Genomic DNA, 15498 nt, shown 5'->3' on the forward strand with positions numbered 1-15498 from the left:
TACTAAATATATCTCAGTATAAAAAATAAAAAGATTTAAATAGTATATATAACTCAGTGACATGTAATTCAACCTGTTTATTAAATACATGAATTCCGAATGATAACCAATAAATAATGGAGAAATCCTAAACAAGAAAAAGATTGAAACGTGACCAAATGAATAAATGCAGTAAAATAAAACGCAAGCAAAAAATGCAAAACATTGAATACAATAACCCTTAACGATTCAATAATATCAGCCTCGTTATTGCAAGCGACAATAACCCCCCTCACGCCAATAAACCAACCTCGTTATTACGGGCGACACCAATAAACCAACCTCTTTATTACGGGCGACACCAATAAACCAACCTCGTTATTACGGGCGACACCAATAAACCAACCTCGTTATTACGGGCGACACCAATAAACCAACCTCGTTATTACGACCGACAAGAACCCCCTCACACCAATAAACCAACCTCGTTATTACGACCGACAATAACCCCCTCACAATAAACCAACCTCGTTACTACGGTCGACAATAACACCCCTCACACCAATAAACCAACTTCGTTATTACGACCGACAAGAACCCCCTCACACCAATAAACCAACCTCGTTATTACGACCGACAATAACCCCCTCACAATAAACCAACCTCGTTATTACGGACGACACCAACCAACCAACCTCGTTATTGCAGGCGACATGACCGGGTTGGCCTTCGGCATGATCTTCCTCGGTATCCTCGTCGCCGTCGCCTTCCTCTTCGGGATGACCTACGCCAAGCCCACGTCAGTGCCCAAGGACTTCTCCATCAGCTTCGTCAACCTCAAGTCGGGCGAGAGCAGTAGTTAGGGGCTCGCTAGGGGGGCAGTTCGGTAGTTGGGTAGTTTTGATGGTTTTGATTAGTTTTCTTCTCTTTTTGAATGTCTTTTTCTTTTATTTTTTTCTTTTGTTTCGTGGTCTTGTTTTTTTTTTCTTTTTTTTACCTTGATCTCTCTCTCTCGCTCTCTCTCTCTCTCTCTCTCTCTCTCTCTCTCTCTCTCTCTCTCTCTCTCTCTCTATTTCAGACTGTAAAATGTATTTTTATTATAATGAAAACAGGTACATGATATCGCATGCTATATTGTCCTGCATGTGCTGTGTAAATTTTCAAATCATAATTTTGTTTTGTTTCATGAATGTGATGATAAATGTCTTTCAGGAGGGACTGAAGAATCTAGAATTGTTGAGATAGAACTGTTTCTTTTATAGATCAGATATGATTTATGTTTCCATGCATGCAAGATCTTATTTCAGAGCAATGGCTGTGTAATAATTTTATAATGTCAAGAATAAATGTTTTAATTTGTATTATACTCTGTAATAAAGTAAATTCCATTGAAAGCGTTTATCTCTTATACCACTGGTGTGTGTAGACTATTCTTTGTACGCATAACATATGTGCCAAGATAAAAGATCTGTAACGCGATTTGAATTATGTATATGAATAAATGCACAAGCACTAACACAAACACATACACATACACGTGTACACATATCAATAGACATGTACACACACATACACACACAAACATACACACGTACACACATACACATGCATCCAAAGAAGTGTGTGCACACATATTCACATAGACTCTATGTGCATGTGTATATTTGTGTGTAAAGTTACACGTATAATCATAGAGATAACAAATCTCTCAACTAAGTATTTTCTCCCAAATATCATTTAAAAAATAATAATAATAATAATAAACTGGTTCATGACATGAAGTAGTGCTATAGTTGAAGCTTCGAAACGCCGCTAAGCCAAACCAAGCATCACGTGACTATAGGGTGTTCGAGATGGAATTTTGACCTGGACTGAGAAAATCTTAAAACTAAATGCTGAATATTATTCAATAAATCATTTCAGACAACTTAGTTTTATTTTACTGAGCAGATTTATGTGAATAATATATGATACAAGAGAGAAAGATGCGTATAAGAGGGGGGGGTAGAGATGGAGAAAGTGAGGGAGAGAGGAAGTGGGGATGGAGAAAAGAAGAAATGGAGAGAGAGGTGGGGGAATTTGTGAGAAATATGGGAGGGAGGGTGAAAACGAGAAAAACGGAGATATAGGAGAGAGGGGGCGGGAAGAATGTGAGAGAAATAAGGAAGGGAAGGAGAAAAAAAGAAAAACGGGGATACAGGTCAGACAGAGAGAGAGAGAGAAAGTATTGCAGAGATAGAGAGACAGAGACAGAGACAGAGAAGTATTGCAGAGAGAGAGAGAGAGGCAGAGACAGAAAGTATTGCAGAGAGAGAGAGAGAGGCACAGAGAAAGATTTTAATATGAAGAGCAGTGCACCATGAGTACTTGGAAATACCATCTGAAAGCAGTGATCTCAAAAAAGGTTGATAACCACTGAGATAAAACATCATTCGCGATATGGAACCTGTGCAAGCGTGATATCTGACCAACACGGAGAGAAGATCTGACAGCTCGTGAAGAAAATGAGGGAAACGGATGTAACATGAACAAATAATCAAACGGTCTTGACTAGATATTGACATGAACAGAATTACAAATTTACGAAGCGGGTATTAGGTAAATATACAACTGCCTTCTCAAGTTCGTTTGTCCCTTTCTTATTTCATGTCAAGTTATGGCACCATCGCCATAGTAGCAATCGTATTTGACTAAACGGTATTTGTACTGTAATGGCAAACCTAAGGGGTGGGTACTCATGCAAAATGTCACAGAAGCAGGCCATATTATGTAATTTGAGTTGTATTTCGAGGCAACTGTAGTCACTGTATAAAGTTCCCTAGAGTACATTTCGAATTTTGGGTACAGGGATGTATAACATGTCAATATTACAATGTTTCGAAGTTTTAGATAAGCTGTACCATAGTGTCTCGAAATTTTGAACACGCGAATAATATGCTTACGTGCTTCGAAGCTTCAAATACACGAAAGAACACTATTAACGTGTTTCGAAGCTTCAGTTTTGAACACGCGATTAATATGCTGATGTGCTTCGAAGCTTCAGATACACGAAAGAACACTATTAACGTGTTTCGAAGTTTCAGACACGGGAATGAGATGTACCAAAGCGTCTCAAAGTTTTGAAAACGCGAATGATATGCAAATGTGCTTCGTAACTTCAGGTAAGCATATACAATGTATTAAAGATTTTCCAAAGTTTCAGTCAGGCAAATGAACTGTATATGTTTACTTACGTAGACGTAGAGGGAGCAGTTGATCCTTGATACATTCAGAGCTTGGAAACCAAATATAATTTCATATTTCCCCAAACGAAACAAAGTCACCACCATATATCTTGCAATATATATAGTTGTCTTTCTCGACACGCAGCAAAATTGTATATCAATCAATATTAAGACATTGGGAAAAACATAGGAAAATAAATTAGTTTTATTCGCTTTTGTTAATATGATATAAATATGTTTTTTTAATCGAAAGAATAGGACACCCTTGTGATAATTTGTCGCTGTTCGATGACTTACAGTTGATAAATTCAATAATATACCCCAAAGAATAATATTTGAGGAATATATGATAGATACGTAAATAGCAAAAAATGAAATATGTGGACTATATAATAAATAACTAATAAATATTAAAGAATAAGATTTGAGGCATATGTGATAAGTAAACATCAAAATATAAAATCTGTGGAATATATAATAAACAAGAACCATCAAAGAATAGGGTTTGAGGAATATATCATAGACAAGTATGTAAACAGCGGAAAATAAAAATTGTGGAATATATAATAAATAAGTAATAAACATCAAATAACGAGATTTGAGGAATTTATGATAGATACGTAAAGAGCAAAAGAATAAAATTTGTGGAATATTTAATAAGTAATAAACATGAAAGAATAAGATTCGAGGAATATATGAACCTTGTGGCATACATCTGTCTAGTTCATTGGAGTTAAAGGCTATCGAATCTGGGAAGCGAGAGTGTCCATAACATTAATGATTGTGCTCGAGTGAGTGACAGCCATGCTATAGACGGTAGAATGAGCGTGCAAGATGTAATACCTTGAAAATATGAATAAGTATTAAATACGGGTTCTGTAATATCCTGAGTGGATTATTATAATCCACATACACGCATTCCCAGACATGCAATAGACACAAATTAGTAGACAGATTGGTAAGTAGCCAGATACACAGATAGACTACTAGATAAACAGACAAGTAGATAGATAAACAACATATTGAACTCACAAGCGCTGGCAGTTTCCCCTCTGTTTGCGTTTCGCCTCAACACAACTCATCACTTTCTTATCATATGGTCCTATACCCATGGTGCTCTTTGTTTACCCATATTATTGAGGTCGTACCATTAAACATATTAAGTCACCTCAGCAACCACGTGAGCTTTGGATTGTGTTATAGTCGCCAGGGGTTACAAGAGGTCAAATGTGAGATAGGTATTCATGCTTATGCAATATTCTGATAGTATTGACAAGTAACTCCTGATATCAAGATAGTCATAGTAAGGAAATGCACATAGTAAATAGTAATGTTCATGTAAAATGTAAATAGTAAATGGTAATCATTTTAATAAATAACGAGTGCTATAATTATTTATTGAGTTCCTTCCCTCTCCACAAATAATTTAGTTCGTCCGCATCATATGCCAATAAATACTCGTAATAACGATAAGTGACAAATATCAGCTTCAAATGTGCGACCATACACGAACGTCTACCCAAAGAACATTACAACTAATAACCTCCCATGAATAAGCATCAGAACAGTCGAACGAGAGAGGAACAATGGAACAGCCTATTATGACGTCACGACCTACGCACCGCAATCAGAGAAACGCCCCATCAAGATAAACAAAACGATATCAGTAAAGTACAGACACACAGAGAGGGTCTTCCTGGAGTAGTGCCTTTATATGTATCAGTAAACAGTGTTGGTCGAGTGAAGCAATCATATGACTCATATCAGTGGTGATGGAAATGATTCTGACACATTAGCGGGATTGGCAGTTTCGTGTACGAGTTGGTGTGATAAATATATGTATTGGAGGTTCGAGATTTTTATTCTCCGGAAGTGAGGCTTCTGAAGATTAGGGAGGAAATGAATTTCATTGGAAGGTATAGTTTAGTTATTATCTTATTTTATTGAATGTTGTCATGAACGTTTGTTGTGTTGGTTATATGTTGATAAAAGGCAATAAGTGAAAATAAAATGCTTTCTTATTCACTGAATGTGATATAGTAGTTTTAATGCACGAATCATGAAAGAAACCAAATATGAACACGTTGGTTCTTATAAAGAATAGAAAAAATAAACGTTTCACTTCGTCAAAGTAAATAACAACATCCAAATGTGCAGCCTGCTGATGCTGCTGACGCTGACGGCGACTCAGGCGATGGCCGGGCAGCGTCAGCAGGAAGCCTCGTCCTTCGTCAGCGAGGCTTTCCCCAAGTGCGCCAACATCTCCGACGCCGAGAACGCTGACCACCCCGCGCCAGATTTCGTCGAGATTCTCCAAGGCTCTTTTACGCTCACCCTCGAGATGACCATGATGAAGAAGGTAGGTGGGCGGCCGTCCTGCTCCGACCCCGTTCCCGTTCGAGAAATGTCCCTCCTTGGCCCAAACGCGAATGCTAATGCGCTTCTCTAAATTCCCTTAGAGACACGGATTCTATGCCATTCTCTGGTAATACCTTATGGCGTCCTGCACATGTTAATGTATATATTTTATTGTGTAATATTTTTCAAAATTTCTCAAGACAGTAGATTGTTTTGTCATTAATATTCTGTGTTATATATACAGATGCAAAATGGATAGAGCGGTATTGGAATTTTTTATATAAAATACTTTGCTGCATTCATCCATCTTTTACACATAAATATACTTATTAAATACCAACATTTCTTTTTTGTGTAGTTTCTCACCTCACAATTTTCTCGAAGCAGTAGTGTGTATTGCTATTAATATTCTGTCTGCGTTTACATACTCTATACTTATTTTTTCTCAACCTGGTAGACTCTTTTGCCTCTCATATTCTATGCCATATATACATAGTATCACACACCAAAAAGAGCAGAATTTTCTATATAATATGAATTACTGCTTTACACATAATCGCCCATATCTAATACATATATTTCTGTATTGTGTAGTGATTTTTTTTTTTTTTTTATACTCCCTCTTCCCCAACACAGTAGACTGTTTTATCATTCATATTTTATGCCATCTACACCATTGCACTTACACCTCCATCGACACTCCATACAGAAAATTACTTATTACGTGGAAGAGGTCAGGGAGCGTTGGGAGTTCGACGGGGAAGTTACAGACAACGGTGCGGTGTACCTGCGTCGAAACGGTACCGAGACCACCTACTACTATTATCCTTCATCTGGCATGATGGTAGAAGAACAGGACGGCCAGTGCAGGCAAACGGGGTATCGTACCGGATGTCACTTTGTATGATTGGTCTAAAACATTGTCTGACGGTGAATGTAGTAAGTCATCAGTCGACGACATTAAATTATGGTTATGACAATTAGTTCTAATTCAATATCATAATGTTGAGTTAATTTCAAATTATCATGAGTTCACACTTGTGATAATGATGATTTGGTCACAAATTATTGATTATCGAGATGTTTAGGCCACATTAGTGATCATGATCACAGCAATGTCCTGATAGTTGTGAATGCCTGTTAATAACTATTTTGATGACTAATAGTCCACATTATCAACATTAATTAGGACCTATTTACTACTGCTGAAAAGCGATACCTAACTACTCGCAAATCATAATTAATGCTGTTTAACATGTTCATATATTTATTTCCTCACTTATTTACATACTTCTTTATTTGTCTATATTATTTCTCCCTTATTCATTTACCTCCTTATCGCTGAGGTCTAAATAAAGTGATTTGGTCTCCGGCCAAAATATTACAGGACCGATGTTCCGCCATTTAATCCCTGGGGTTGGTGGGATCCAGACCCGACCCACGGCGCCATGCTCTACGGGCCTTCCGCTCTCATCCGGAGAGCTCATTTCATCAACAAGGTGCTCTGTCTGTCTGTCTGTATTCCTGTCTAATTGTCTGTCTGTTTGTCCGTCTGTCTGTATTCCTGTCTGTCTGTTTGTCCGTCTGTCTGTATTCCTGTCTGTCTGTTTGTCCGTCTGTCTGTATTCCTGTCTGTCTGTTTGTCCGTCTGTCTGTATTCCTGTCTGTCTGTTTGTCCGTCTGTCTGTATTCCTGTCTAATTGTCTGTATGCCTGTCTGTTTGTCCGTCTGTCTGTATTCCTGTCTATCTGTCTATTTGTCCGACTGTCTGTCTGTATTCCTGTCTAATTGTCTGTCTGTTTGTCCGTCTGTCTGTCTGTATTCCTGTCTAATTGTCTGTCTGTATGCCTGTCTGTCTGTATTCCTGTCTATCTGTCTGTATTCCTGTCTATCTGTCTGCATTCCTATCTGTCTGTCTGTCTGTATTCCTGTCTAATTGTTTGTCTGTAAGTTGTAATCCATGATACTCTAGTTACAACCCAGTAAATGTAAACAAAAATCCAGGATACCAAAACTACAACCCAAGATACCATACTTACAACCCAAAGATTTTAAACTAAAATGGATCCCAAAGTTACAGCCCAAGATTATAGTTACAACTCAATAAATAAAAAAATCAGAACTCCAAAGCTACAATTCACGGACCTTGAGTTGAAGTTATAACACCTTTCTATTTTTATAACATGCATTGACAGAGATATCTCGGCGGTCACAGAGAAATAAATGGAGTGATGTGTGAACGCTGGTTGGCTTGCGAAGGTCAGCAGTCAGTCATGATATATTATTATTTTTCACGTAAGTAATGGGTAGAAGAGAAGTTAAATTATATTTTGTGTGTGAGAGAGAGAGATATGCCCTTTACATTATTATTAGTAGTATCAGTATTATATTATTATATCATTTTCATTTTGGCAGTTGTCATTGCTATTGTTATTAGTATTATTATTATTATTTATTATTATTATTATGATCATTATCATTAATATTATTACTAGTAGTTGTAATAGTGTCACATTTATGTAATTATTATTATTATATCATCACTATTACCATCACCATCATCATTTTTATCATATTGCCATTTTCATTACAATTCTTACTCTCACAACCATCACCATTATCGTCATTATGACTTTACCACCATTACCCCACCCTTATTCCCATCACCACCATCATGATCATCACATTATCAATAAATATCCATATCACTCACATCACCATCACCATCATCATAAATATTATTTACTCACCGCCACCATCATCACCATCATTTACTCACCACCATCGACACCATCACTTACCATCATCTGCTAACCACAGCAATCATCATTTATTCACCACCACCACCATCATTTACTCACCACCATCATCATCACCATCATTTACTCACCTCACCTCCACCATCATCATCATTCACTCACCACCATCACCATCACTTACTCACCACCACAAACATCATTTATTCCCCACCTCCGCCACCATCATCATTCACTCACCACCATCATCATCATCATTATTTACTCACCACCACCACCATCATTTACTCACCACCACCACCATCACTTACCTCCAAACCATCATCACTTACTACCATCATCATCTACTCACCATCACCATCATTTACTCACCTCCACTACCATCATCACTTACTCACCACCATTTCCTTCCAACCACCATCACCATTTACTCACCACCATCATCATCACCATCATTTACTCACCTCCACTACCATCATCACCATCACTTCCTTCCAACCACAGAGAAGCCATGGGAGATGCCAGAGACTCCCTTCTTCAGCATAGGCGGCGACAGACTGCCTGTGCAAATCGAGGTACAGTTCATGGACGAGTCGGAGCGGATCCAGTACAATGTGCAGAGTTTTGTGCCTTTCGTGAAAGACCCGACGCTGACTGAGGTACGTGGGTAGGGGGGTGGGGGTGGGGGTGGGTGGGTAGGAGGATGTAAGAGGGGAGGGTGGGGGTGGGGGGAGGGGGGGAGGTGTTGATGTGGGTGTAGGTGTGTTTTTTTCGTTTTGTTTTGTATTGTATTTCTTCCTTTTTGTGTCTCTCGTTCTCGCTCTCTCGTTCTCTCTTTCTCTCTCTCTTGCTTTCTCGCTCTCTCGCTCTCTCGTCCTCTCTCTCTCGCTTTCTCGCTCTCTCGCTCTCTCGCTCTCTCCCTCCCTCTCTCTCTCATGGTTTAATTTGTAGTGAAGGAATCCGCTGACTTGGGGTGATGTGGTGTGTGTAATTATTTTATTGTGGATTCTTTTTATTATTATCATAACCATCATTGTAATTACCGTTACAATCATCATTATTTTTATTATGATCATTGTTATTGTTATTATCAATTCATTTTTTTTTTTTCTATTTCTTGGTGAATCACATGGAATTTGATTTGATATTAATCTTAAAAATATAGACACTGGTTGAGGAGTATTAATGAAAAAAGATGATAATTATAATAAAGATAATAAGGATAATGATCATGATGGTGAAAATGATAATAATGATGACGATAATGATAACAATAACAATATTATATAATGATGGTAATAATGATATAGGAGTGATAATTATATTGAGATTAATAACATTAATAATAATGGTAATAATAATGATGATAGTAATAATGATACTGAAAAAATAAAATAGTTATAGTAATAATACAACTATAATAATAAGGATAATAATAGTAATAATAACAATGATAATAATGAAGATAATGATAATAGTAGTATTTATTAATAATTGTAGTATATGATAATAATAGATATTATGTTAATAATTTTAATACCAATAATGATCATGATAATATTAATGATAGATATGATATCATTAATAGTAATAGCAATGGTAATAATGATAATACCAATAATGATAATATTAATAATAATGATAGAAATAATATTAATAATAGTAATTGCAATAGTAATAACAGTAGTAGTAGATATAATAATAATACCAATAATAATAATAATGATAATGATAATGAAAATAATGAGAATAACAATAATCATATCAGCAATAATGTCAGTAATGATAATAATAATGATGATATTGATAATAATGATAAAAATAATTCTTGCTTTTGGCTAATGATATAACGCATGTGGTGGCAATTGATATGTAGATTTTATCATGTGCATAAATTACAGTTTACCACATGAATTTATTGAGGTTCTCTGATAGATATTGACACCATAAACTGTACATTAAATCATTAATAGATATATCAAAAGAAAAATCTCAGAACATTTGTTCTGTTTGTATACTCATTTTCTTTTTTCAGTTTATTTTTTGAAAATTCTATTGTTCTTTTCAAGATGTGCGCTTGCATACACCCTAATATACACATTCAAATACTACACAACATACAACACAAACAACATACACAGCACAGTATAGCACATCACAACACGCACGCACGCACACACACACACACACACACACACACACACACACACACACACACACACACACACACACACACACACACACACACACACACACACACACACACACACACACACACACACACACACACACACACACACACACACACACACACACACACACAAACACACACACACCGAAACCCCCTACACACACAGATAATAACAATCATAATGGGTACAACATCAAAACATACCCACAAACATCACAAATCTATATATATAAATACAACCACCTCTTCGCAGACCCCCCGAGGCGAGTCGTGCGAGGGTCTAGTGGGCGTGGCGGGCGGAGGTCACGTGCCGAGGGTGCCACACCACTTCACCTTTTCCCAGGAGGTCGTCGGCAACCCGCAGATCGATGGGGTCAACCTCGGGTCCCAGTCCCTTCAGAGAATTCAGGTTTTGTTATAGGTCTTTTGTTGTTGTCTATTTGTAGTTATTTATTCATTCGTTTCTCTATCTATTTATTTGTCTATTTATGTATCTGTTTGTCTGTCTGCTTACCTACCTATCTATCTATTAACTATCTGCCTGTCTGCTTACCTACCTATCTATCTATTAACTATCTGCCTGTCTGTCTACCTGTCTATCTATCTTTCTATCTATGTATCTATTACTATAATCATTTGATGTGTAGGATAACATTGCGGATTTTTTTCCAAATAACAATTTTCCTTTGATATATTAGATTTTCTTTTCATTTTTCTTATTATATTTCTTACCTTTTTTGTTATTGCAATAGGGATGCTCCTGTACTTTTGTCCTTAATCCAAGAATAACTGTTATTACTAACAATGTAACTGTAAAACGGATAGAAAGGTTTTCATGAGAAAAAAAATGTAACGTATCTGATGCACGAATACTCAGTATGATGTGCTGATAAAACGAAGAATAAAACAAAAATGTGCGATATATGAGGCAGAGATGCAACATTTTACACCAAGGTCGACACTGAACTTGGCTTATCATTATTGGACAAGCGAGGGTTGCATTGCATAGAAAAGCGTTTTATTCGTGTTCAAAGTGCATACAGTTATTAGTAAATAAATATGTGAATATGTATGTGTGTGTGTGGGCGTGCGTGCGTGCGTGCTTAAATCATCATTTATTAGTCTAGCGGACATGCATTCGCCTATTTTAGTGAATGTTCTCTCCTCACCCTCTCTTCCTCCCTATTATCAAAACAAAGATCACTGTGAATAATGTCTTCCCTCCCTTGCCTAAGAAACCCGTTTTCTTTGCAACAAGCTACTTTTAAATTTCCCATTTTCTTTGACAATATATTTTCCCAATCCAATTTCCCATTTCCTTTTACAGTTATGTTTTTAAATCCGGTTTCCCGTTTTCTATAATTCAGGTGACTTACAGCGAGGTCTTATCCCTGAGTCGGCTTGACTATCCATACTCCACGAACAGGTTGAAGATCATTCACGATTTCAATACAGGTGAGATCAGATATTGTACCGAGGAATAAAAAAGGAAGTATGAATGAGAACGAATAACTTGACAGTAAAAGAGATTTATCTGACGCATTTTATATTTTTGATGAAGATACGATAGAAACACGGCCAGTACTTATCTTGCTCAGTAGAATTATTCATTCTCATTTATATAATTTCCTACTATGTTCATGTGATGAGGAGATAAGATATTAATTCAGGTTTTAGATTTGGAGTTTAATTTGTAAGTCACATATGGTGTTTTATCTATTAGCAGTATTTGCAGTACTAGTTGTAACACCAATACTATTATTGTAATTCTTATACTTGTTGCAATTGTCGCTGTCATAATCGTTATCATCACCATCATCATATTATCATTGCATAAGCCAATCCAATTAAATAGACCTATCAAATAATGACATTATCATCACCATTTTTATTCTTATTACAATAATAATTGTTGCTGTTGTTTTTATTATGATTATTATCATTATCATAAATATACTTTTCCAATGAAACAGTTGTATCTAGTAGCACCGTTATCATTCTTATGATTATTATTAATACTATTGTGGTTGGAGTCATCATCACCATCACTATTAATATCTAATTAAATAAGCCTTTCCATTGTAATCGATGTAAGTAACATCTTTGTTACCACCATTACCATTCTTATAATGATAATTATTGCCGTTGCCATTATAATGATTATAGCCATATCCAATATCTAATCACAAAATAGGCCTTCCTAGTAAAGGATAAGAATGATAGCCATATCCAAGATCTTAATCACCAAAAATTCCTTCCCTAATAAGAACAATGATCATAGCCATATCTATTATCTAATCACCAATTAGGCCTTCATAATTAAGAACAAGGACAATAATCATAAATAGTATCTAATATCTAATTAGCAAATAGGCCTTCCCTAATAAGTACAAGGACAATAGTCATATATAATATCTAATTACCAAGATTCCTTCTCTAATAACACCAATGATAATTTCCATATCTAATATCTAATCACCAAATGGGCTAACCCAATTAAGGACAATCCACCCCTTTATCAGGTGTACAGTACGTGATCGACCGCGTAAGTGGCAACTGCAAAAGGACATGGATACCTGCAATATCCTACGATTCAAATATGAGTAAGTTTTAGTTGGAAAATATTTTGGGGGATTTAAGATGTTATTTTGTATTGCTTTTCGATGTCTTTTATGTCTATACTGTTCTTTGTTTAAGGTCGAGTAAGGTTAGTGTTGGTTTTGTAGATATTCGAATTAATTCATAGATCGATTGTATTTTTTCGGACGTAGATATGAAATTGTTTTTTTTTACTATTTCATTATCCAAAACTTTATATTTTTATTTAATTCATTTATTTGTTTATTTATTTTTTATTTGTATTTCCTTTTGTCCATAATGCTTTTGTTGTTTATATAGATATTTAATTGTCTTTTACTATTTCATTATCCAAAACTTTATATTTTTATTTAATTCATTTATTTGTTTATTTATCTTTTATTTGTATTTTCTCTTGTCCATAATGTTTTTGTTTTTTTCGGGGGGGAGGGGGTCAATCTTGCCTAATGTTTATTTGCATTTGAACACTTTATTTATTTTATTCGTTTATGCAGCCTACTTATTACGTTAATTTTTGCTATTTTCTCAGTATGCTTATTCCCCGTTTATATTTATGTATATATTTTCTGTTCGTCCATAACATTGATTTGTCGTTCAGATCACGGTAGTCTTTTCTAGTTTTCTCTTATGTTTATTTTACGCACCATCCATATTTAAGGATGCAGACGTCCAATTAGACAAGGATTAACTGTTTCACCTGGATAAAAACAATCATCAGTAGCCTTTCTTAATCTACGCTTAACTTATTCCTAAAGCCACAAGATGTCTTATATACTTAACAGTCTTTCCTTACGTTTATCTAATGCAACAGCCACACGAGTTGAATCTGAATGAGCTGTTTCATTCGAACAAAAATATACGACTTTATAGCCAAGACTCCACGTTAATCTACCCTAATATGATAATAATAATAATAATAATAATAATAATAATAATAATAATAATAATAATAATAATAATAATAATAATAATAATAATAATAATAATAATACTTGGTCTCAATCAGTTGACTCACTCGAAGAAAAATCCATAATAAATTTCCTTAATCTAACCAAAACCCCCAAAATAATCTAACTTAATGTACTCAGTCTACCTATATATAATCGAAATAATAATTTGATATTTAACTAATAATAAAGCCTATTTCCTTCTTTAACTAACTCGCCTAAATTAACACCATGCTGGGCCCTAATCAGCTGTTTCACTCGAACGAGAGAACACAGTAATCTTCCATCATTTAACCTAAATGATCTAAATGTACTCAGTCTTTCAAAAATTCAATTTTATTCTAATTCCATATACTCACTCAACCTTAAAAAAAGATCCAAGATAATATAACTTAATGTACTCAGTCTCCCTTAATAAATTAACTTTTTATAGTGTACTTCAGTACTGTAAAACATATTCATCATCAATTATTAATAGTTGTGGTGTTAATTAAGACATTTTTTTCATTTCTCTTACGAACCCACCCAAACAGACGTCATGCTGGGCCCCAATCAGCTGTTTCACCTGGACGACTCCTTCGCCTTCGTGGGCCAGCGGGACACGCGAGGGTCTGTGGCCGATCTGTGGACGTCGACGAGGAGTGACCTGCCAGACCCTGCCACGGGAGGCTTTCAGAATTTCCCGAAAGCTGTTTTGGAGTATTATTTTGTTACGGTGAGAAGGGATTGGTCAGATTTTGTTTATTTTTGTAAGGTTATTGTTTTGATTTTTTTTCTTTTTTTTTTTTAGAGGTGAGAATTTTATTTGTACATATTTATTTATTTATTAGTATTACCTGTTTTGGAGTATTATTTTGTTACGGTGAGAGGGGATTGGTCAGAGTTTATATTTATTTTTGTAAGGTTATTGTTTTGGATTTTCTTCTTTTTTTTTAAGGTGAGACAATTTTATTTGTACACATCTATTTATTTATTAGTATTTGGTATGTCTATATATTTTAATTGTTTCGGATTAAAGTTTTTATTTTTTATTTTGAATATTCATTTATCTAATGTTGAAGTGTCTGATTTGTTTCAACTGTTTATAAGTATGATTTCGTTATGGTAAATTTAAAATATTTCCCTTTCTTCATTTTTCATTTATTGTTTTATTATTTATACATCTTTATTTACTTCTGTATTAGCATATTATCTGAAAATAATTCTTTACGGTGAGATATTAGAGATTTTTAAACTTTTCGGGGCACGTAAAGATGTTTGTAATTGTTTATTCAAGCTTAAATATTTTCATGACTGTTTTTTAAGTTATTTTCTGGATTTTTTTTCTGAACTGCTTTCAATATATCAATATTTCTTTATTTTAGTATTGTATGTGAATATATCCCTCACTGTTCTGAAATATTATTTCGATATTAAATAGATAATTACGTAACAGGTTTAAGATA

At 35.1% G+C, this 15498-nt stretch overlaps 2 protein-coding genes across 2 annotated transcripts in view; both read left to right on the forward strand.

The window, feature by feature from the left end:
• The window catches only part of LOC113824426 (uncharacterized), a 34432-nt gene extending 33059 nt beyond the window's left edge, over positions 1-1373 (forward strand). The window contains exon 24 of the mRNA XM_070119252.1: positions 688-1373. Within this exon, the coding sequence (XP_069975353.1) occupies positions 688-842 (155 nt within the window). The 3' untranslated portion in view covers positions 843-1373. The remainder of the gene's footprint in view (positions 1-687) is intronic.
• A 3506-nt stretch (positions 1374-4879) lies between these two features.
• Positions 4880-15498, forward strand: part of LOC113824431 (uncharacterized) — a 45743-nt gene continuing 35124 nt past the window's right edge. Inside the window, exons 1-10 of the mRNA XM_027377173.2 lie at positions 4880-5119; positions 5361-5562; positions 6271-6440; positions 6949-7060; positions 7757-7856; positions 8822-8976; positions 10762-10917; positions 11876-11963; positions 13031-13111; positions 14587-14768. Of these exons, the coding sequence (XP_027232974.2) occupies positions 5103-5119; positions 5361-5562; positions 6271-6440; positions 6949-7060; positions 7757-7856; positions 8822-8976; positions 10762-10917; positions 11876-11963; positions 13031-13111; positions 14587-14768 (1263 nt within the window). The 5' untranslated portion in view covers positions 4880-5102. The remainder of the gene's footprint in view (positions 5120-5360; positions 5563-6270; positions 6441-6948; positions 7061-7756; positions 7857-8821; positions 8977-10761; positions 10918-11875; positions 11964-13030; positions 13112-14586; positions 14769-15498) is intronic.

Source organism: Penaeus vannamei, chromosome 43 (genome assembly GCF_042767895.1).
Source record: "Penaeus vannamei isolate JL-2024 chromosome 43, ASM4276789v1, whole genome shotgun sequence".
Taxonomy (NCBI): Eukaryota; Metazoa; Arthropoda; class Malacostraca; order Decapoda; family Penaeidae; genus Penaeus; species Penaeus vannamei.